The sequence below is a fragment of the Scomber japonicus genome, chromosome 20 (genome assembly GCF_027409825.1).
Source record: "Scomber japonicus isolate fScoJap1 chromosome 20, fScoJap1.pri, whole genome shotgun sequence".
NCBI classification, from domain to species: Eukaryota; Metazoa; Chordata; class Actinopteri; order Scombriformes; family Scombridae; genus Scomber; species Scomber japonicus.
In genome coordinates this window covers 20,364,733-20,389,039 of record NC_070597.1, presented here as the reverse complement: position 1 = coordinate 20,389,039, position 24,307 = coordinate 20,364,733, and the positions used below count along the sequence as shown (strand labels likewise).

The window sequence follows — 24,307 nt, the reverse complement described above, 5'->3', positions numbered from 1 at the left end:
TGGGAATGATTCCAAAGGATTACTAGTTGGGTGAAAATTGTATTTGTGCGTGTGATTTACGTTCAAATTCTCTTTTAGGTTTTGTGAACAGACCACAGTGAGTGCAGCTGTGCTTTAAATCTGACCACCCTGTCGTCCCCTTGTAGTGAATGGTTTACACCAGCTGAAAAAGTTCCAGTTGAACTCAGGCAGAGAGAGCAAGGAGGAGTGTTGAAATGGTAGTAGACAAAGCACAGGTGTAAATAATAAAATTAATGACGAATAATTCCATTTGCATGATTTGATATTGTGCTTATTGGCTCATTTTCCATTTTCTGTCATGGTTTACAGGGACACAATAAAACCATTGTCAAGGTTGTTAGTAACACCTGTGCCTTTCCTATCATGACAAGTCAAAATGTCTGCTTTGACAAAGGTTTTGGTAAACTGTGGAGAAGCTGGAGAATGGCAGTGCTACATCTGAGATTTTTTTTCATTCACTGTAAAATGGAAGTGTTAAAAGAACACTTTATTGGAAAACACAGTGCCTAAACACTCTTATTGTATGTTTTTTGCCACCAAAGTAGCAGTGGGGACCCTTCAATCCTGCAGTAAGTTATGAGTGTGTCTCACCCTCATTAGATGGCAGTGAAAACAGCTGTGTATCCACTCAGCAGCAACCAGAAACTGCCAAGAGGTTCCTCTATAGCAGATGATATTCTGTTAAAGTTGGTGTAGTCATGTACTGTATAAGCATTTGCAAATTTACATTTCACCACCAGGGTATTTTAAAGCTGTGTTTTTATTTGTTGTCTAGCTTTTTGTCCCCCAGAGTTTCTTTTTTGCTACTGCTCCATTAAATTGTTTGCCTGATTAGACCTCTTTCTACAGCTGTGTTTGATTGACATCTCCCACACATTTGGAGCGATACTATTTACACCAGATTATTCCATTTTTTTCAGTTTGGTATAATACATGGGAAAAATAAATGCACAAAAACATCCCTTGTGCTATGGGATAAAACAGGATAATAAAAAATAAATAAAATGAGCAGGAAACAGTGGAAACTGAATATAAGAAAGAAAATCACTTTCGTGAACTCTGACAGCCTAAAATATAATATCAAACTATTCCAATTTGGGTTCATACTGCACAATATTAGCTTTGTAAATATTTGAAGTCAGTGACACATCCTTATCAGAGCTGAAACCCCTGTGACAGGACTGATGAGGGTTCATGCAGACACTTACATGTCCTTCCGGGATAATCAAAAATAGCTTGTTTTCAAAATACCACAAATAACAAGGCAGGCAATCCCATTTTAACTTCTTCAGAAAGCCAAGAAAATAATTGCCTCAGTTGGCTTTGGCCTAATAAGATACTCCCTGGCAGTAGTCATCAGCAGCATGCAAGTCCATTTAAAATACCTAAATTGCTGCAGATAATCCTTTATCATAGTTTTACCCTCCAATTTACTTAATGATATGTAAATGACATCAGTTAACTGTGGTTTTAGTGATTTTTTAGCCAATATGTCTGTCATCTAATTTCCTTCCACCCCTACTTGAGCAGGAACCCAAAGGAAGGAAACATCCAATCCCCTATAATGTAGCCTGAGTAGCACATAAAAGATTTCATAAACAATATTCTGCACACAATATGATTTAACAGACTTAATGCTTGAAAGCAGAAATTAGAGGCAATAATGACACTGGGTTTGTGAATTTCTTCCACCTATGGCAATGTTAACAAGATTACAAGTAATTCAACTGTGTACACTGAAAGGTGGTCTGATGCACTTTTTCACTGTTCTCACAACAAAGGATGAAGAATGTAGCACCTGTGCGCCCAGTTTCCAGTTCTTTTCACCCATCTGTAAATATGATCTATATAGTTTTGTACTATTTATAGTTTGGTTCCAGTTTAGGTTTCTATTGTAATTGTTGCTGCATACTTGCATGTATGGCATGTATGGCATAATGAATCTCCAAGGACGTATAGCTGATGAGACAACCGTGCGGCTTATTTTGACATTACATAGCCCTGCATGTTGCTCCTTATCATTCCCTATCAACCCAAAAACTGAAAAATCCACACATACAGTAGTATGCTCCCAACACGTCTGCAAAATGGCCTTTGCAGGGTGTGAGCTACTGTACACTTTAATGCAATGCAATGCAGTGCAAATTTACCCTATACACAACAACAACGTAAGCTTGACCCTCCTAATTAAAAAAGGCATGTCCCCCATTTCAACTTGCATTGCAGATAATAGTGATGTTTTTAGGGCAAAATTGACGGAGGCAAATGGTAATATCTTTTCAAGTCCTCATGATGTTGGCTAATCAGTTCACTGAAATAACTGTTTTTTGACAGTAAATAGACAAGTAAGGGAGTTATAATATCTAAGCCACTGCTGTAACTTTTTTGTATTTTACACATGATGACAAATAGAATAGTAGCAGAATACACTGCAGTGTTTCATAACAATTGATTGCCATCCTGGAAACTGGCATAGGGGATTGTATTATGTAAGGTGTGAGGCCGTATTAAAACTTAATACTTTAAGATTAGCTGGGCACCGGTTAGCATTTAGAAACAGATTAAGTCTGGCTACATAATTCTGAGCTGCAAAAATGTCCGGATCAGGGTCATAATTTACTCTGTTATAGATGTCAGGTTCATGCTCAATGCACAAATCTAAACCTTTGAAATGAAAAATTGAAAACTTGTCATCTTGGCACTTGCAAGTCTGTAAAATTCAGAGGGACATTTTTCATTGTTATATGATCCACTAAGTGAAAAGGTAAAAATGTTGATTAAAAAATACAAGAAAATAGGTGAAACAATAATGTGGGGGAAAAATACCAAAGCAGGACAAAGAGGGAAGTGAGTAAATAATTCATTATTCAATCCAGATAAAGAAAGTCCAATCAACCTTTTGTTCCAATATCCTGAGAGTGGGAGTGTTTGTTTTTTTTACCCAATTCTGATCCTGCATGTTTTAAGACGGCTTTGCCACGTGACCACAAACTGTGTAATCATGTCATCAGGAAAACGACCCAGACATGACCCCTAAAGCTATCAACAGCACCAAAATACACTACCATAAGCCTTCATAACAGACCAGAGAGAGAGAGAGAGAGAGAGAGAGAGAGAGAGAGAGAGAGAGAGAGAGAGAGAGAGAGAGAGAGAGAGAGAGAGAGAGAGAGAGAGAGAGAGAGAGAGAGAGAGAGAGAGAGAGAGAGAGAGAGAGAGAGAGAGAGAGAGAGAGAGAGAGAGAAAAAGAGTGTGAGAGTTTTTGATCAGGTGTTCGCACTTATCTGCCCACCCTGAACATATTTCTTAGGCTTAAATTTTGTATCTAAAAGAAACATTGAGGTAGTCAAATATAGGATAAATTGGTAAATAATGGACTGTATTTCAAGCCTAAATTAGACTATAATGTAGTATTAAAATGTGTCAATTATATTAAGAAGTCTTTTAGACAAAGACAAAGTAACTGTATAAGTCACCTTAAAGAAGAACCCAAAAGGTTAGAAACTGCACCTCTGATTCATCCATTTTTGTTTTGTGCGATTGTCTGCTGGCTGAGGCACTACAGATAATGCGATTAAAGGTTTATTGGGGCCAAAAGCCTCTTACATTGATGTTGTTGTCCAAAAAAAAAAGAAAATCATGACAATGACAATGTTCCCTCCTACAAAATCCACCATCTCTCTACACAGACAAATGAACTAACACAACACAGTGAAAGAGTAGACAGAGTAGTTCTCTCTCTATCAGTGATGGCGCAACAAACACCACCACTGGTAATGATGCTTCTCCTATGTACTCTTTCTGCCAACTCATCATTCCAGCCAGCTCTGGTGTTAGAAATGGCAAAGATTCTGCTGGAGAACTACTGCTTCCCTGAGAACCTGGTTGGGATGCAGGAGGCTATCCAACATGCCATCAACAGCGGAGAAATCCTACAGATTTCAGACCGAAAGACCCTGGCAGCTGTGCTCACAGTTGGAGTACAAGGGGCGCTGAACGATCCGCGGTTGACTGTGTCATATGAGCCCAGTTTTGTCCCAGTGATGCCACCGATGCTGCCGTCTCTCCCAGTAGACCAACTGATCCGACTGGTGAAGAACTCTGTCAAGCTGGATATCCTTGAAAATAACGTTGGCTACTTGCGTATAGATAGGATCATTGGGGAGGAGACAGCTGCAAAGCTTGGCTCTTTGCTGAGGGACAACATCTGGGACAAAGTTGCTCACACGTCCTCACTGATCTTTGACCTGAGGTACAGTACAGCTGGAGAGCAGTCTGGAGTTCCTTTTATGATCTCTTATTTCTTGGACTCTGAACCCCTCATTCATATTGACACTGTGTATGACAGGCCCTCAAATACAACCAGGGAGTTGTGGACCATGCCATCAATAATGGCAGAAAGATATGGAAAGAAGAAGGACGTTATTATCTTGACCAGTAAGCGTACCATTGGGGCTGCTGAAGCAGTGGCATATACTCTCAAACACCTAAAGAGGGCGATCATAGTTGGAGAAAGGTCTGCTGGTGGGTCAGTAAAAGTCAGAAAGATTAGGATCGCACAGTCAGAGTTCTACATAACAGTTCCTGTGGCAAGATCTGTCAGTCCAATCACAGGCCAGAGCTGGGAAGTAAGTGGCGTGTCCCCTACAGTCAACGTCAATGCCAAGGAAGCTGTTGCAAAAGCCAAGTCCCTTCTGGTTGTGAGGAGTGCCATTCCAAAAGCTGTACAACATATCTCAGACATAATTGGGAGTTTCTATGCTTTCACTGACAGAGTTCCAGCTCTTCTTCAACATTTGCAATCTACAGACTTATTCTCTATCGTATCGGAGGAGGACCTTGCAGTCTTTCTCAACCAGGAACTCCAGAATGTTTCCGAAGATCCACGACTGATCATTAAATACATGCAAAACAATGCTGCCATTGTAGAGGAGGACCCTGAGCTTTACAAAGTCCCAGATGATCCGCAATTATTACAAGCAATGGTTGATACAATGTTCAAAGTGGAAATTCTCTCTGGCAATACTGGCTATCTCCGGTTTGACAAGTTTGTCATGTTGTCTGCAGTGGATAAATTTGATGAGCTCATGGGCAAAAAGGTGTGGGAGCCCCTTAAAGACACTAATAACCTGATTATTGATCTGCGCTATAACACTGGTGGATCCTCAACCTCTCTGGCCCTTATACTGTCTTATCTGCAGGATTCCTCCCAGAACTATAATTTTTTCACAATATATGACCGAATTGAGAACACAACAACAGAACATGGCTCTCTGCCCAGAATTACAGGCCCAACCTATGGCTCCAAACGTGGGGTTTATGTGTTGACCAGTTACTACACAGCAAGCGTTGGGGAGGAGTTTGCTTACCTGATGCAGTCCCTACATCGTGGCACAGTCATTGGAGAAATCACATCTGGTACCCTGATGCACTCAAAGACATTTCAAATAGAGGAAACATATATTGCCATCACTGTACCCTTCATAAACTTCATAGACAACAATGGGGAATGTTGGCTGGGAGGTGGTGTAGTCCCTGATGCAATTGTGTTAGCCGAGGAAGCTGTGGACCACATTCATGACATTGCAGATTTTCACGATGGGCTCAGGTCCCTCATAGAGGACACTGGGAAATTGTTAGAAAAGCACTATGCAATTCATGAAGTTGCACTAAAGGTCAGTAGGGTGCTGTTGAGTAAATGGGCTGAAGGTTTTTACTGGTCAGTGGTTGACTTTGAATCTCTTGCATCTCAGCTGACAGCAGACCTCCAAGAGACTTCAGGCGATCACCGCCTCCACATCTTCCATTGTGATGTTGAGCCTGAGTCACTTCATGATGTCCCAAAGATCCCTACAGCAGAAGAAGTGGGATATATAATCGACGCTCTGTTTAAAATTGAACTTCTGCCAGGAAATGTTGGCTATCTAAGGTTTGACATGATGGTAGATATAGAGGTGATAAAAGCCATTGGACCTCAGCTAATAAAGTCTGTGTGGAGCAAAATATTGAACACTGATGCCCTCATAATTGACATGAGGTACAACACTGGTGGTTATTCAACAGCCATTCCCCTCCTTTGCACCTATTTCTTTAATACTGAACCTTTGCGGCATCTTTACACTGTTTTCGACCGCACCACAACCACCATGACAGAGGTCATGACATTGCCTCAGATCAGAGGTCAAAGGTATGGGTCCTCAAAGGATGTCTACATCCTGACCAGTCATATGACAGGGTCAGCAGCCGAAGTGTTTACCCGCACTATGAAGGACCTGAATCGTGCCACAATCATTGGGGAGCCAACAATGGGAGGGTCTTTATCAAGTGGAACCTATCAGATCGGGGACAGCGTCCTGTATGCTTCCATTCCTAACCAGGTTGTTTTGAGTGCCATTACTGGAAAAGTGTGGAGCCTTGCAGGGGTTGAGCCTCATGTTTTTGCCCAGGCAAATGACGCTCTTCCTGTAGCACAGAGGATTATTGCAGCAAGGCTGTTGAAGACAGACAAAGGGACATAGTTTCTTTGTATTCTCATTTCAACTAAAAATGATTAGTTCATTTTGTCCTGTGTTTAGCACCACTTCAATTAGAGTACAGTTTTGAAAAGCTGCATGTTCTAGCGACTTTGTAGTTAAAGTGGCACACAAATCAGTGATGTGGTCCACTAACCACAGCTACAGCATATAAAACAGACTTTAAAACCTGTAATGAAATGTAATCGTTGAGTGATGTTTTTGCCAATTGATCCTTCGTTTAAAGTCAGTAATGTATCCCAGGGCTTTCCCTACTGTGTTATTAGAGGGGAGGTCACCTTGTATAAGAGAGCTGTCAACACAGGACAAATTTCATTTTTCTGGTTTTGGTTTTAACGTCATGTGGTTTCAGAAGCCTACAGTCGTGGGAAATATTTTTACATGGGTAGTGTTAAACACATAATATATTTGTTTGGTATTTGTATTAACTCCCTGAATCCAACACCAAAAAGCTGTCTCTGCTGTGAAATTGACTTGGTGGTAATTCATTTTACATGTATGTCTCCCTGCCTAGATTTGCAGTGAATGACTATGTACACTTATTCACACTAAAACAAGACAATAATAATGCAAAGGGCTTATTAGAGATATCCTCTATAATGTTTTTAATGGATAATACAATACAATGTACAATGTACAGTATAGATTCGGTGCAAATCCCATTACAGCAAGGCACTTCTAGATATGGATTGGATCATACCTCAAATCTACTTATTATCCATTAAAAACATTATAGAGGATATGTCTAATAAGCCCTTTGCATTAAAATGGTCTCGGATGTGAATAAGTATTGGAAATAAAACAACTTTAAGGTTTTTAAATATGCACCAAACATAAGTTTTTTATTTATAGGATGACCTACAGTATAACCCCCCACCTGCATACGTTTATTCACATTGTGTAAAGTTTCCTTTTTCTCTTTTGTTTTCAGTTATCATTTTGTGTGTTATTTCCTTTGATGATATTTAAAATATAATGCTTAGTGAGGTGAATATTCTGTCAGCCCATATTTGTGACAATGTTTTTGTTTTTATGGGTTTTTTTGTAAATGTCTTTGAACTCTTGCCGTTGTTTGCTTTTTGCTTTGCACTGTGTTTTTTCAGTCTGGTACAATGATGTGTAGAGCTTGTTTTTTTTTCCTAATGGCACAACCTACCAGCAGAGGGAGCAGGTACCAAACAAACCAAAAATGAATCTTGCTATTCAAACAGACACAGTCACCAGCTCAACTACACTGCTGCCATTACATGTGTACCATTTATGAATATTTATGAATAAATAATTTATTGGTCATTCTTATTCTTATTTTAAAAATGCTTTTCTATATTCCTCTTTGGCGAAGAAAGAATTATTGAGAAGTCATACACTTTAAGTTGTGTGTTGAGTTTTATGGCAGTCAGTTTTTACAATGAGTCTTGTGTTTTCATCTTCCAAAACAAAAGGACTTCCACTTCCACTTACATACTGACACCAAGGGGTTCAATAATTAATAGCCACTAATCATAGCAGGATGAGTATTTTCACCAGACCTTAATCCCTTTTCTAGATATGTGTCACTTACAAAACTGACCTTATATGACAATGGTAGCTTTAAATAAATGTTCAAAATACCTTGTGTAAATTTAAGACCATTATCTTTAGAAATACCTCCTGGTTACTACACCTACTTGGCAGGGTTATTATTGTCTTACAGAAGGACTCAGGATAATACGATTAAAGGTTTATTGTGGGATAAATCCTCTTACAAGTGAGTTAACAGAAACCTTCCAGCCACAACAGTGCCATTTGACAAAGAACCTCTTCGCAGAAGGAGGTTCGTCTCATCAGCAACCACTTGCCATCCACTCAACCTTTTTCTGACTAAACTGAGAGAAATGGCTAAGGCTCTCTTTCTCCTAGCATCTCTGCTAGTTTTGGGAAATGTTGCCTTTATCCATGCCTCGTTTTCCTCCAACCTCATCGTAGACATGGCAAAAATTGTCATGGACAATTACTGCTCACCAGAGAAGCTGCAGGGAATGAAGGAAGCAATTGAAGCAGCCGGCAGCAACACAGAGATCCTCAACATCCCTGACGCTGAAACTTTGGCTAATGTCCTCAGCAGCGGAGTCCAGTCCACAATCAGTGACCCACGCCTGAAGGTCACCTATGAGCCAGACTATGTCCCAGTGGTTGTCCCGCAGATGCCCCCCTTGCCCCCTGAGCAGCTCGTTGCCGTCCTCCAGACCTCAATCAAGCTCGACATCCTTGAGGGCAACATTGGCTACTTGAGGATTGATCACATCCTCGGGGAGGAGGTTGCTGAAAAGGTTGGTCCTTTACTGCTAGATCTGGTCTGGAATAAAATCCTGGACACTTCAGCTCTGATCTTTGACTTGCGCTACACCAGCAGCGGGGACATCTCAGGAGTCCCCTATATTGTATCTTACTTCACCGATGCCGAGCCTGTCATTCACATTGACAGTGTGTATGACCGTCCCTCAGACACAACCACTAAGCTGTTGTCTATGTCCACACTTCTGGGGGAGAGATACGGCGTAACCAAACCCCTCATCATCCTCACCAGTAAAAACACCAAGGGCATTGCTGAAGATGTTGCCTACTGCCTCCAAAAACTGAAGAGGGCATCCATTGTTGGTGAGAAGACCGCGGGTGGCTCAGTGAAAGTTGATAAATTCAAGGTGGGAGAGAGTGACTTCTATGTTACTGTGCCAACTGCAAAGTCCATCAACCCCATCACCGGCTCCACCTGGGAGGTTACAGGTGTGACCCCTGATGTTGAAGTCAATGCAGAGGATGCCCTTGCCACCGCCATCAAGATCGTCAACCTCCGTGCCCAAGTTCCAACCATCATTGAGGAGTCTGCAACCCTGATTGCTGACAACTACGCCTTCGAGGATGTCGGAACTGATGTTGCAGCAAAGCTGAAAGGTCTCTTGGCAAACGGCGAGTACAGCATGGTTGTCTCCAAGGCCAGTCTGGAGACTAAGCTGTCTGCTGACCTGAAGACACTATCTGGTGACAAGAGCCTGAAGACCACCAGCAACACCCCAGCCCTGCCACCAATGGTAAGACCCTTGTACATTGATTTTTGGTTGAGATAGTAATTGTCACTGTCAGTTTTTGTTTTTTGCTAAGTCCTTTTATCCACTTTCAGAACTTAAAACACTTATTTGGGCGTAGAAAAACAAACAATGTGTCAAAATGTTTTCTTGCACTTCTTATCACAAATATGTCCATACGATTTTGCTGTTCAGTGGATAAACATAGCCTCTGATTTGATTAAGCTAAAGGAAATCCTAATGAATGAATTTAAAGTCTCTATTGAGACCAGGAAATATACCATATGAGTAAAAGGATCCTTGCCATGCTCTCAGTGCAAATCTGCAAATCTGCTTGTCATTCTCACACAGGACTATTCTCCAGAGATGTACATTGAGCTGATCAAAGTCTCCTTCCACACTGACATATTTGAGAACAACATTGGCTACCTACGTTTTGACATGTTCGGAGACTTTGAGGAGGTCAAGGCCATTGCCCAGATTATTGTTGAGCATGTCTGGAACAAAGTTGTCAACACTGATGCGATGATCATCGACCTCAGGTGGGTAATCCTGCTCACAGACCAAGTCAAAGCTGCTATTCAAAATACTGTGTGTCCAATTTTGCAAACAAATCATCCACCAAAGTTGCTAAAGCTCACCAGTTCATGTCAAAATAATGAGGATTAAGTTAGTAAAAGTGCAGTATTGATTTTTTTTTTACTGATAATGGATATTTCTATATTTCTAGAGGATTAACTGAATGTACAAAGTTAAACATAAGATTTTGGCCTAGGAATAAAAGGACAGGAACATTTTGCCGATCAGTTGTTCAATAAAGTAATTTGATCGTAACCTTTGCTTTAAAAAATCTTATGTAACATCACCTCTGCCAAGATTATATAAGATGAGCTGACCCTTATTAATGCAAAGTTTTCTGTAACTACATTTGCAGGAACAACCTTGGCGGCCCAACAACAGCCATCTCAGGCTTCTGCTCTTACTTCTTTGATGCCGACAAACAAATCGTGCTGGACAAGCTGTATGACAGATCAACTGGTACCACCACTGAGCTCCTGAGCCTGTCTGAACTCACTGGTAATTGAAGAACAGATCAAGCCATTAAACATTACTCATTGTAACAGTCTCTACTACGGCTGTGTGACATATCTGGCCCCTACATTTAGATAAAAACAATGTGGAGGGTCTTTAAAGTCCCTGATGGGTAAAGTCATATTGAACACATTTTGTTTAGCAAGTGAGATTTATTTTCCAATCCTAATTTTTACATACTTTGGGTTAGGAATTATAAGTAAACTATGCCCTCAGTCCTACCCTATACCTTCATCCAGGACCCCTTGCCCATTCCCTCAACTCTTTTTTATTGTCCGTCATTTATTACTTCTCTACTTCATCTTCCTCGCATTTTTAACCCCTTCTATCTCCACTTTACCCTCATTTTCAGGCACAAGATATGGCTCCAAGAAGAGTCTGATCATCCTGACCAGTGGAGCAACTTCAGGCGCAGCAGAGGAGTTTGTTTACATCATGAAGAAGCTTGGCCGCGCTATGATCGTTGGAGAGACAACTGCTGGAGGCTCCCATCCACCCAAAACATTCCCAGTTGGTGAGACCAACATATTCCTAAGCATCCCCACCGTCCACTCCGACACTGCTGCTGGACCAGCCTGGGAGGGAGCTGGCATCGCACCTCACATACCTGTTGCAGCTGATGCCGCTCTCGCAACAGCCAAGGGCATCTTCAACAAGCACATTGCAGGCCAGAAGTAAAACATGTTCTATACAGAGCCAGGGGGGTTCAACAGTCACTTATCCTTTGGCAGCCAAATGCTTTCAAGGTTTAGAATCTAGACTTGATCAAGAAGAGAAGAATGTAGGTTAAGCACAAAGTACAAAGTATAATCTGTTATTTGTTCTCACAACACATAAGCCTTTTTAGCCTGTTTGTAATTTAGAGCAAAGGTTCTAAAGCAGGATTTACTTCTAGTTTTTTAATTTCTGTTGAATGCTACTCTGACTGAAAGTAAATGGAGATGAAAAGCTCATTCCTTTATGAAGATCATATGAAGATGTGAGTGTCAGTTGCATCATCAAAACACCTTTCAAAAGTTTTTGAAGAGTCACCTTTGTAAGAACAAAAATATACACTAAGTAACATCTCTAAAGTAATCCACTACTCTGGTCAGAAGTCATCACATGATGTCCGCATTGTGTATTGGAAATGCTGTATGTCCATTATGCAGTGAATTTCATGCAGTGTGGACCTACTTGGGTTGTATCAATTCCAGTGGTGAGACACAATAAAAAGACAAAAGAACTACAAAACAAAAGTGTGTGTTGGTCATGTTTTACAGCAACAGAAATGTCTCTTTACCGCTATTAAAAACTATGATAAAGGATGTTTATCTGTTGTTCACTACACTTGACATGTAAGCAGTTCTTTCTTTAAATTTTACATTGTAAAACCAAATTAGATTGTTGTAACACTTGGTACCTATAAAACTGGTAGTTACAAGATTTCTCTTTACAATGCAGTTCACCAACAGTCAAATACAGACTTCTACATCTGCACTTTATAATGAACACACTCATTTAAGGAGGCATCCAACAGAAAAGCCACAGAAAATGTCATCAAAATTGAAAGTAATGTATACCACTAGCAGAATCAGCTTTAGGGCGTGTTATGCAACTTTTCAAACCTTGTTTTTTGTCACTGGACAGTGCAATTTGGATGATTACACTGCATTTAAGGGCTATTATGTCAAGGACTACTGGAACATGATAGTCTATGCTGTGTGACAGCATAGGTGGTTTCAGTGGTTTATTAGTTACTAATGGCATTTGAGCCCCAAAAATCTCCTCTAAATAATTTTATGTACATACTTCATGCATTTGCCACTTGGGCTTGATGTTGATGAGTAACCCTGGTTTCAGCCCATATCTCAGAAATAAAAAGAGACAACAGGAAGACGACTAGACCCTCTTCTTTAGATGGCAAATGTCAAAATAAGAGTCTAAAAATGGATACACATGAGTGTGTAAATCTAAATTTGCTTTAAAACATACATTTTTGTATCAAACTTTTTTGGCTTTCAAATATTAAGCACTTGGCTATATTACATGAATTTCTGGTTTGTATTCAACACTAACAATCTTAACTGATTGATTGAACTGCATTAGACTGGTTATGAGAAGAAACTGACTTGATACTTCAGGAACCAAAACTGACTGGGATGACATCATGTTGCATTTGAGTATATACATAAGGGGGTATGAGTGGATATAAGTGGATGTCAGGTAGAAAAGCAAGGCTCTGGTACTCAAACAAAGCACACAAACATTTGCATTTGTAATTCACACATCAACATGTGTTGAGACTGGCTACATTATGAAGTCAGCCTACTTTATTTTCCAGGAAACTGTTTCTCTGCCTGGTTTGTGTGGAAGTGACAGGATAGCAGATTGCGATTAAGTTATGTATTTCTCAGAAGATGAGTGTTTCTGGAGGAGGAAACCTCAGGAGGTAGTGTCAATGAACAATTGTTTTTTCTCTGGCTAAGCTTTCTGTTTCCATCTGAAACTAGCCAGAACCTTAAGCATCTTTTGTATGTATAACGTGTCTGTTAGAGACTAGTCTGAATTACCCAGGGCTCCTCAGAAGGTCCATTGTCTGAAATTTGATTTAGGTGTTTTTTTAATTTGTTTGGAAATATGGGAATACACTCCACACAATAACGCATCATAAAGGTCTTCAGGTAGGTCCTGTTACTTGATCTCGATCATTCATTATTTCAAAGGGGCCCTGTGTCTAGTTTACAGATACAGAATGAATACAGATTTGAGCCTTGCACTCATAAATGATGATGGATCATTAATAAAGGGACATGTCTCAGTTTCTGATTCATTACTTATATCGATGTGCTGTCTGTGTTTCACATATTCTAGGTCATCAGGTCTGCAGTCATTATATTTAATGAGTCATGAATGTAAATAATTAAAGTCTGCAGTTAGACATACAAATAAATTGTTAATTAATTTAGCAATATATGAGAGGGGTCTTCCTGTGGAATTACATAAAATGTTATGGGGCACAACCTGGCAAGTCACAAATGATGCTTATTAATGGCTTATATATTATTTATAAAGCATTAGTAGCATATTTATTATCCATTAGTTAATGCTCATGAACCCTTTATACAGGTTACCTTATGAGAAAGTGGTACCAATTTGTGTATGTAGTATTTCAAAATGGACAACATTGTTGGGAGAAACTGGGGGATCATTAAGGGGCCAATAGCTCATTTTTTGGCCCCCTTAGCAGGTTCATTCTAAACATTTATTTTGTGTGTGTTGTGAATATATTACAGTAGGTTATTAGCTGTGTGTATAAGAACATAAGTAATACTTTATAATAGGGATGTGAAATTGTGAAATTATGGTCCGATACCAATACCGATGTTTTCAAATTTGGACAACAACTAATATATAGCAATACCAATTTTTTTTATATTTGGACGATAACTGATTTTTTTTTTATGATAGCCTATGTTTTGTTGTTATTTATTCCACAGGGAAATAAAGAAATCATTGTTTTAAAAAAATAACGTAATTGTTTAAAAGTAATTCAGCCCATCATTACACTGCCTTTGAATGAGCACAAAATGACTTTATCTTTAATAACTTTCATGATTTTTTCTTTCTTTCTTCAAAAACAACTAAATCCTTTTAGCCTGCTATACAATTACCTACTTAAAAATTGTATGTACTGTCACAGCTACTGATGCCACTGACATTAGCAAATCATCGTATTTACCGATACACCGATGTTAGTACCGGTATATTTGGCCGATTCAAGTTCTAAAAACCAATTAATCAGTCCATTCCTCCCAACTTCATCCATTTATGAGGACATAAGCAATGTATGGATCAGCTCCATGTGTTTGATTGACAACAAAAACACACTGTGTAGGCTGTAAATGTATTCTACCCTATAAATGTGCTAAGCAGCATATTTTACCACACAGTCTCCTGTTTATGAAGGTGTAATTAGAGAGGATGTTCCTACTTCTGTAATTAACTGGTAGCCGCAGCTCAGAGAGAGTAAACAAACTTGTAGTGATTAATGAGGACAAATGAAACTAGATAAATGCACAGGAACAGGATTATTCAGCGTGAAAAGACTACAGTGATTAAATTGCAGATTTCAGCGGTGACATTATAACTCCTAATGATAATCATATCCTGCCCTACACCCAGTCTCCGCTGTGTGCCACGTGAGGGAGGCGCAAAATGGGATCTTGACCCATTTTCCCTCTTTCTCTCTCCTCCTCGGGATGAAATATGAAACCTGGTCCACTTCAGCCAAGTCTGTCCCCCGGGCTCCCAGTTCTTCCAGCGCCAACACTGCTCTGCATTACCCAGCTTCATTTGGCTTCTTCTTCTGTCTTAAAAACAGTTTTGACACTTTGACAGGAAACTTTTCTCCATTTTTTTTTCTTCCGAACCACCCATATTCATCATTTTATCCATCTCTCCCACTGACCTGGGTTTGGATTTCTTCAGTGCTTGTTTTTTAAACGCATTTTTCCTGCAAGTGGATCCCGAACTACCCAAAACTTTTATATTGTAATCATTCTCATTGAGAGAAAGCATCCACCCGGCTGGCAGTGTGACTCCTTATCTGAGCACCAAATAAAAGAGACGTGGAAGCATCGCCTGCATCCTTTCTTTTGTCTTTGTTGCATCTCTCCCCCCCACCTCCTCCTCTTTACTTAACTGTCTCTGGGATGTAAGAAGCCACTTTTGGTTGGTTTTTTCTTTTTATCCACAGAAGGAACTAACTTTTTCCCACCCATCCAAGGACAAATTATGGCGAGATTTTTGCTAAACATGCCTCTTCTCCTGATTTTGTTCGGATTATTTGTGCTCTCTTCTCCATCCGCCAAAGCCGAGCCGGAGGTGCAGGACGAGGAGGAGGAGGAGAGTTCCTGTCAGGGCGCTTTTGACCTGTATTTTGTGCTTGATAAGTAAGTGGAAGCAGCTTGGTACTATTTTTCTTATTCATAAAGACATATTAGGAGTAACATTGGGATAGTGTTGCAGTTTCCCCCACTGGAAAAAGTTGGCACAACATCAAAACATCTGCATTCACTTTTTGTGTTGCTGTTGAGGGGTTTTATTAGTCTGGCTTGTGTCATGCTTATTTTCCAAAGATTAGGTGAATGATACAAGTGAATGTTATATGTAGGGGACTTAAACTGTTTACTACGTTTAGATTTGCTCATTAGCACCGCTGCATCTATGTGATGACGCTGGAGGGAGGCTGATTTACAGTTTGCTGAATAAGCAGAAAGAGGAGTGACGACTTGGATGCTTCAAAAATGATTTATCACTTTGACAAACTATATGTCTCTTTTTGCTCCCCTGAAAAAGAAAAACAAAGAAACTTTAGATTATTAAGGGCAAAGGAGGCTTTTCAACCTACACCTATAAACCAATAAGGGAATTTTTTCTTCCTTTCTCTTTACTCAGTGACTGCTCATAACAAGAAAATAGAGAATTCTTGCACACTGTCTCTTTTATTTGCAATAAACCTTATTAAAGATACATTTCTGTCCTTAGATCTTCATTAGGTAAAACTGTGGAACAAAGACATTTGAGCTCAGTGACTGCTCACCCTTGGCTCTTTCATTTGCACTCTCTGCACGCCCACATAGGAAAAATGTTGTGGTTATGTGACATCTCAGTGCTGGACTTCAGCAGCTGGGCTCAGACTGCTGGGGAGAAAATAAAATGTCAGAGAAAAAGCAAGAGAAACTTCTGCAGGGCCTGTTCCTCCATTTTTGCTGTTCATGAGAGAGGTTTACACGCATTCTAATGCAGTCACTTCTATTATCTGACATTATAAAACTCATACACAGGAATCTGTCATATTTTGACTCACTATCCACAAGAATTACCAGTTAAAAAGTGCAATTTGTTGAATTAGCAGACATTTAAATCTGTGCTGCATTCATCGTTTAATGTGTAAATATGTTTATTGTGATTACTGTAAACAAGTGAATCATCAGCAACAATTATTGTGATTAGTAAAAAACTTATTTCCAGCTTCATCAATCTGTTTGCCTTTCTGTCTTGGGATTAGTTTACCTGGATTCAAAGCATATTGCTGTATCAGCTCTTATCCTTCCTCTTTTGCTGATAGAGCAGTGCCAGGGATAGGGAGGGGGAACAAGCAAGGACAGGAAGCAACAGCATTTATGGAAAATGTGGTCTTAATTTGGAGAACAAAATGTTGCATGCAGCACCTTTTAAAGGCCTGTTTTTTAATGTGTTGTGTGAGATGGTGAGAGAGAAACATGAGTCGGCTCAGGCAGCTTAACATCAACATCTCATATGCATGTGGATGGATGGCTTTAACCAAACAAATTTTACTCTTGGGAATCCATATTTCTGTTTTGACATTTTAAGTTCTGTGCTGTACACAACTGAACTTCACTAAACCTTTGACATTGTTTTTTGATGTTTGAGTCACAAGCAGAAATATAGCTGACACATGGGACTGCTCCCCAGATGTGGATGGCCTCATTTGGCTTACGCTGTTCGGTAAACACGGTCACATGCTGCAGATAAGGAATGTTAGATGCTATTGTTAGCAGCTCTGGTGCCCATTCTGGGGGTGACTAACAATATTTAGACTTCATTTGTTGACTTCAAACAAAAGGAAGCTCATTAGCGACCTGTCTCAGCCCTCTTACAGCGACCCCCAAACCCCATCCCCCAGGCCTTAGTTGGTTTTATGAGACACTGTGTGCACTCAGTGCCCCAGTCCATCCATATGGAAAGTTGCAGCAGGCAGAGAAGCAGAGAATGCAGGTCATGAAAATGCTGAAAGGCTCTTGTCAGGCCTTCATGAATACACAGAAGTCATTTTTGGGCATATGAGCTGAGGTCCAAAGTTACCTGTAAGGTTGTGTAGCTGCAAACACTTCTACTTTAATTCTTTCATAAATCACCAAAGGGTGGTAAACATATTGTATTTAAAAGCAATAAAAAAGTATTCCTTTAAGTCACATAAAACAAGACAGGAAGGAAGCACATTTACAGTCAGTAGCAAAACAGAGTTAAAGTGGGGGGGGTGCTTGAAAAGAACTCTGTATGATGTACAGTCCAACCACAATGTAGGGAAAAGTGTTCCCAAAGGCCACACTGGAAAGTGGGGTGAAAAGCCTCTCACTTTGTTAGAAAGGGGCAAGCTGGAATAATCATTTAAATATTGGGAGAACTATGATTTTCATGAAGGCATTCAGTGTTGCACACACAAAAAGTGATTGAAAACAGAGTAACCATGACACAGGGGTTTCAGAAACTGTTGTCCGACTAGCACTTGGGTTGGAGTATACTGAGGACTTTAGGGTTCAGCAGAGGGAACACAAGGCTGGGAGTTTTTATGGTGCAAGTCAACCATACGCCATAGAAAAGCAAGAGGTTCTAGCTGCTGCCGACCACAGATGATGTCACCATTAGCCCCTCCTTTCTGACATCAGCTGCTGTAGTGTGAGCTCTTGTAGGAATTACATTGATATTGGACATTTCTGCAGCAGGACATCTGCAGTTTGCCCTTTTATTTTAGATGGAAAGTAAAGATTACCCTAACCAGTTTTGCATTGATAATGTAGTGATAATTAATGATAACATTCAAAAACGTCATCATTAAACATAACCTTGGACATTGTTGAGTCCTATCCTACATCAACACTGTATGTTCGCATAAAGTTTGGAGTGTTTAGCTGAAAGCCTATAAAGAGATGAAACATGCGTGTTGTATGTGGAGAAGAGGGTCATGAGTTTCACAGTAATGAGAAAAGATACTGCTGTGATGGCTCATAAAGTCGACTCCAAAGGCATTTATTGCACATTTGGGAAGATGATGTCACATCATGGCTGGAACATGTAGGACAGTGCTCTTTAAGAAAAATGGGTGACTGCAGTTTGAAGGGGTAGACAAAATGACTAATGACTGTATAGTTTGAAACTGGGACGTCTGGGACTTCCTGGGAAAATCTGAGTTTTAAGTGTGAAGTGGTGCGTGAAACGATTTCCCGTAGCAGTCGTAGGGGTGAGGAGCAGCAGCAGTGACATGATTGATGTGACAGAACAAAAAAGCAACCCAATAAAGGTAGTGTTTGTTTTGGGGAGGGAGGGCTTCATTTTTCATTAGCACACAGGTGTCAATCTAGTTTTAATACACTCATTAAAATGTTGGTGCATTAACCGACTAATAAGATGCAGCTGTTGGCATAAACAAGACACTGTTGGCACATCTGATGGTCATATATATGGAACAAAAACTGTGTTAAAGAGACACAATGTGCACATAAAACTCTCCAAATCAAAATGTAATGTAACAAAGTGTTTATTGAAAAAGCATGAACCGTTCCAGTCCCTTGGCAAATAAATGTTAAAGGAAACAATGTTTTAATTAAGTTAAATGTGGGAACATATGGGCCACACCCCACCCTCCGTTAACAGTGACATCATATTGCTGTGTTGTGGTGTATGGTATATGCTTCTTAGTTTGACACAGTAATTAAATGATTTCTCCACCACTGAAACCTTGATTAAATCACACAGTCTGTCTACAGTCAAAAGAACGGCTCTGAACTTGAGCTAATGTGAGCTAAATCCTAACATGCTCACAGTGACAATTTTGACATTTAGCAGGTGATGGGTATGGGTACTTTTGCACAGTACTGGACAAGACAATAGTTGTAAAGTTAAATATTCCAGTTTGGAGCAAAGTGATGGACCAACAGACAGACCAAGCAATTGACTGGGAGACTGACCCTTGCTTTAAAAATCATGCCACAAATATCAGCCATTCACTGGTTTTAGTAATACACCCAGACTCTTATGAAACCTAAAGCCTAAAAATGACTTGTGTGTGTATAGCCTAACCCCTATATTGCTGCATGTGTGCATACTAGGATATATATATATATATTTGCTGATTTAGAGCAGGCCAGCCCCAGCCTGCTGTTTTTATATGGAGCACAGCACAGAAATGGTTTTGGGTGTGCTCATATGGCAGATAAAGGAATTTACCTACAGGCCAAATGCTGTATTTATTGTTGATGATCTCAATTTGGTGCTCCAGTTGGGTGTTGGAACATGCTGCCTGAAACTAGGCAGTTCAGTGGAAAACCCAAACTGCAGCTGCAGTCCATAAATATTTTCTAAACGTCTAGCTTTGGAATACGTCCTAGCTGTGGAATGACAGTGTTTTGTCATTTTGTCTCCTGTAGCGTGTTGCTTTGGTGTTTTTAACAGGATAAGTGTTATCATGCTGTCTGAAGTCCCTCAAGCACAATAAGGGATAAAAACAAGACAAGAGGAAGTGGATAAATGCCACTCAAACTAATCCAAACCTGCTGGTAATATTTGATGCATGACCATGGCTCTGTTTACAGAAAAAAATGCATTACATAGCACATTCTTACATGGTCAGATAGAGACAGAATTAGAAAAATCTGTATCTTTTGGAAATACATCTCAAATGCCTCTCCACCAGCAAGTTATCCAAAAGTTTTTTTCCAAACAATTCCTCTCGGTTTTGGAAAAGACGTGCAGCATTAGCTCAGCAATCACGCAGTAAAGATTTCGATTTCAGCGATGGCTGTAAAAGTAGGTTAGTGGTTTTAAACAAACAAAAACTTGTGCCCAGTCAGTTAAATCGGAGCACCATCATTGGCTGCAGGCTAGGGTGGTGTGGGTAGGCCCAGCTGGGATGGTAGACAGCCTCCTTAGTGCAGTTAGGGGGTTTTTTATTTTATTTTTCCCTCTTCAACACTTTGAACTGTGAGAACAAAGCTGAGAATTGCTAAGCCCTCAGACCGATGCAGCTTTTTCCCACATGCCGTCATCCGATTGTCCTATGGGAGAGAAGTGCTTCTTGGGTAGCTGATGACTAGACTAAGGAAAGAAGAAAAAGCAAATTGTCAAAGCCTTAATATCAACCAAACAAACGTTTCAGCTGTAATTTCCTTTGCTAGAGTTACAGGATTGCAGGCATAATTAACAATTCCCAGAGATCCAAAATGGCCTCTGCAGGACCCCTAATCAGCCTTATTTGAAACATCTGATAGATACCTTAAGGTTCTACTCTAAAGGAATCTCATCTACAGCACAAAGACCTTAAGGAACTCATTCATAAAGAAGGAAAGATACTTGTGATACTAAATCTGTTTAAAGTAGCAGATGTTTTTAACATCCACTCTTTTGTCACAGATCCAATGATAAGTAAGCTGGAAAAGAACCATACCTGTGGTTTTGTATGTTTTAGCCAATTTACTGCAAATCACTCGCTTATTTGCTGACATCACAGCTAGACAAACCTTGCTGATGAGTTTTTAAACGTGGATGCATACTTTGTACGATTCCAGACCGGAATTGGCTTCATTCTCTATTAGCCGTGCTAGCAGCATGGCGCTAGGAATGACAGTGTTGGTCAGTTGGTTAGTTGATCAGGTTTTTTTTTCAAATATCAACAATATCTCAACACATGAGCTATACGTTGTGTTTAGTACTATAATTATCAAATATTAGAAGTCTAACACACTGAATTAAGATGTTGAACATTGTAAATATGGCCTGCTAGATGTTAGCATGTTAACAGCACAGATAAATTAAAAGCATACTTTTGTAATATGGTTATAGGCACTTTGTCTTGTTTTGTATGACAATCATTCAGCAGAATCTTCCTTGAATGAGAAATCTGCTTGACTTTTGTAATCCATCAAGTTAACACTCTTTGTTGTCAAAATTACAGCACAGCACCATTGTGAGGAAATGCAATTCAATTTCTTTTTTAGTCAATCTTCACTTAAACTGTGTAACCATTCAACAATAATGTAACATTTGCAAACATTAATTTAGATGTGATGCACAGTTCAAGCTAGTCTTAAACTACTAGCTGCTTAATGATTTACATACTGTTTGGAGATAAACAGAATCCAATGGATATCTTATGAACAAGAAGAAGAACATTTCCAACACAATAACTCTATGGCCTGTATTTGTAAATGGTCAACATAAATGTAAAGTACACATTACTTGTAGTTACAGGCCTAACGTAACATTTGGAAACACACTGGCACTGTATGGTCCATTAATAACTGTTTTGCTCCTTGATGTATGTGCTGTGGCATACCCTCCATGTCTTTGCTTGTTTTTCTTCTTCTTGTCACTTTTGCTATTTTTCTAGTCTGTTTTTTTGCTTCTGTCTGTTATTTTGTCTTCAACAACCCTTTCCCACCTCTCGCTGAACTTTGTGTTTTCCTTGCCAAACACACTGCCATAGAAATTTCATCCATCCAGCAGAAAAAGACATTATTAAAGATGATTGACAATGTTTTTTATTATTCAGGTCTTCTTGGACCTTTGGGAGACATCAAGCAAATTCCTCTTTGATATGTCCTCTTGACAGGGTCTGCTTAGTATCGCTGAACAGTAATGATGCATTTTACCTCTTTTAGTGCTCTGTGCTCCTTAGTGCACCTCCCTTAAGGATACTGATTGAGCAATCAGAGTACTTCTAAATGTTAAGTATTTAGGGTTGTTGGAAGAGATGGTGCACATTGTGAATGATCTTAAATCTTCTTGGATTTCAAAGGATCTTCTAATATCTGGAGGTATAAGGTTACTGTGGTTCATTTCTTTTAGGATGGGCTCATTGACAGATAATGGGATGACAGGCCTTTTGTATTTCTTAGTGTGGATGAGTCTAACTGTTGCGAGTAATTACTACTTGGATGACTAAGATACTGGTTTCACTGGTTTTTTGAAAGATACACTATATGTAGATCTATCTATAAATGATTTGTACTGTATTATACAAATCCAAAAAATGAGTAATTGGGATTAATACAAAGTTGGCGACTTATAAGAGGACCAGTCTAAGAAAGCATAAATACTCCAGATTAGACTCGGGAACTAAAGCTTGACCTTTTTGTAGCTGCAGCAGTTGGTTCAAGTAGTGGAAATATAACCTCAACTCAAAGCTTTTTTTGAAATAAAATGTAGTGTGCGTAGCTTTCAAGGTTTATTTTTCATGCCATAAAACTGACAAATCTTATCCTGGGCAATAAACCTAGCTACCATTATTCTGACATACTCTCTAGACATACAGTAGAGACATAACATTTTAAGCCTCCATGATATCTGATTAATATCCATACTCCTTCATGATATACCTTAACTTCTCGGCTGTCAGAATTTAATAAGTTAGAAGAATGCTAAAGATAAATTAACTAGATTGATGGCAAGAATAGGAAAATCTCTTTTGGCCAGTCAGCCTGTAAAGTCATAGCTTCTTAGACTTGGAACATTTTCAGTTTTCACAGTTTTCAGTCCCTCTAAATACATGCGTGTTACAAAAGCAGCCATACCTTCCATCGTCCATAATGTCAGCATGCTGGTTTTGTCTGTCCTTATTTGCCCCACAGATCTTTTTTTGTCAGATTATATCCTTTATGTCCTTTTGACTTCACTGACTCAATGGATGTTTTCCCCATCATCTCATGGTTGCGTCAGCTAATGCGTTGTTGTATCAACTGCCTACAGCACTGTTTTCCATGTCATGCTCACTGCCTGAATGATTCTGTACTCTCCTACACTTTTTCTTGTTTTAGCTTTCAACCCTCTGTTGCCTTTTATGTGGTGTTTTGAATTTGATCAATATACAGTACGCCTGTACAATAAGTAAACCACACACATCGATGGATTGCAGACCCTTGCTTTGGCTGTCTGCTGCCCTGGGCTGTTTTTACTTGTTTGCCAGCTGTGTTGGCTAAAGCAGACTGAAACGGGTTAGAGAATAACTTGGCATCGCCGTTGAAGTTTTTGTCGAATCATTGCCATATTTCTTGTGGCAGACACACCTTGAGACAGAGCCAACACATTGTTCACATTATCTCACTCGCTGAATTGAATGTAGCCTCACAGATAAGGCTCTTCATCTTTTCCTTCCTCTTACTCTCTTTTACTTCTTTTTTTTCACTCAGCTCTCAGGTGGCAAATGGCCAGACACATGCTCCTCATCTTGCTCACAGAATCTGTTCAATCGAGAAAACAATGTCACCCGGCTTTGACGATTTGCTATGACATAATTTTAATCTGCTGTTGGGCTCAATCACTTTGTCGGCTAATTCTAACGCCCATCACCTCTCAAAACCTTTGTTTTTTTGTTTCCAAACCTCAAACCACTGGACTCGAGCGCTTAACTCAGACCATTAAAATTAGATCAAAGGATTGAGGGGGGAAACGCTCTTGAATAAAATTGTTTCATCAAGAGTCATAGAATAAAATGGCCCACTTCCTTTCCCAACACTGTTTGGACAGGTGAGTGAAACTGCAAGCTAGGCCTCGGTCCCACGACTGCAGCCACCTCAGACAATAGAACTGTTCCAAAGCAAACAAGAGCAATTGTGGTTCAGAAATAAAGATAAGCAGTTGAAAACCAAGGGCGGGAGTTCTCAGATTCAACCTGATGTTAAATAAATACTCAAAAATGATCCCTACACCTCTACATGTCTATTTGCTGCAGGAAAATGGGAAAGTTTCACCAGACTTCATACCCTTTTTTTTTCCCCTTCCTCTGTTGCTGTAATGGAAAAATCTGCACAAGGAATTGGCTGC

General features: G+C 39.7%; 3 protein-coding genes across 3 annotated transcripts in view; all 3 read left to right on the top strand.

Annotated features, from left to right (window-relative positions):
* The first annotated feature begins 3,767 nt into the window (after window positions 1-3,767).
* LOC128381170 (retinol-binding protein 3-like) lies at window positions 3,768-6,536 on the top strand. The gene has a single exon (XM_053341119.1). The coding sequence runs from the start codon at window positions 3,768-3,770 to the stop codon at window positions 6,534-6,536; it is 2,769 nt and encodes a 922-aa protein (XP_053197094.1).
* Window positions 6,537-8,378: 1,842 nt separating this feature from the next.
* Window positions 8,379-11,383, top strand: LOC128381967 (retinol-binding protein 3-like). The gene is made up of 4 exons (XM_053342008.1): window positions 8,379-9,619; window positions 9,965-10,155; window positions 10,548-10,690; window positions 11,058-11,383. Exons 1-4 carry the CDS (start codon window positions 8,426-8,428, stop codon window positions 11,381-11,383), a joined length of 1,854 nt encoding a protein of 617 aa, XP_053197983.1. The 5' UTR covers window positions 8,379-8,425.
* A 4,072-nt stretch (window positions 11,384-15,455) lies between these two features.
* Window positions 15,456-24,307, top strand: part of antxr1c (ANTXR cell adhesion molecule 1c) — a 35,374-nt gene continuing 26,522 nt past the window's right edge. The window contains exon 1 of the mRNA XM_053342009.1: window positions 15,456-15,639. Within this exon, the coding sequence (XP_053197984.1) occupies window positions 15,482-15,639 (158 nt within the window). The 5' untranslated portion in view covers window positions 15,456-15,481. The remainder of the gene's footprint in view (window positions 15,640-24,307) is intronic.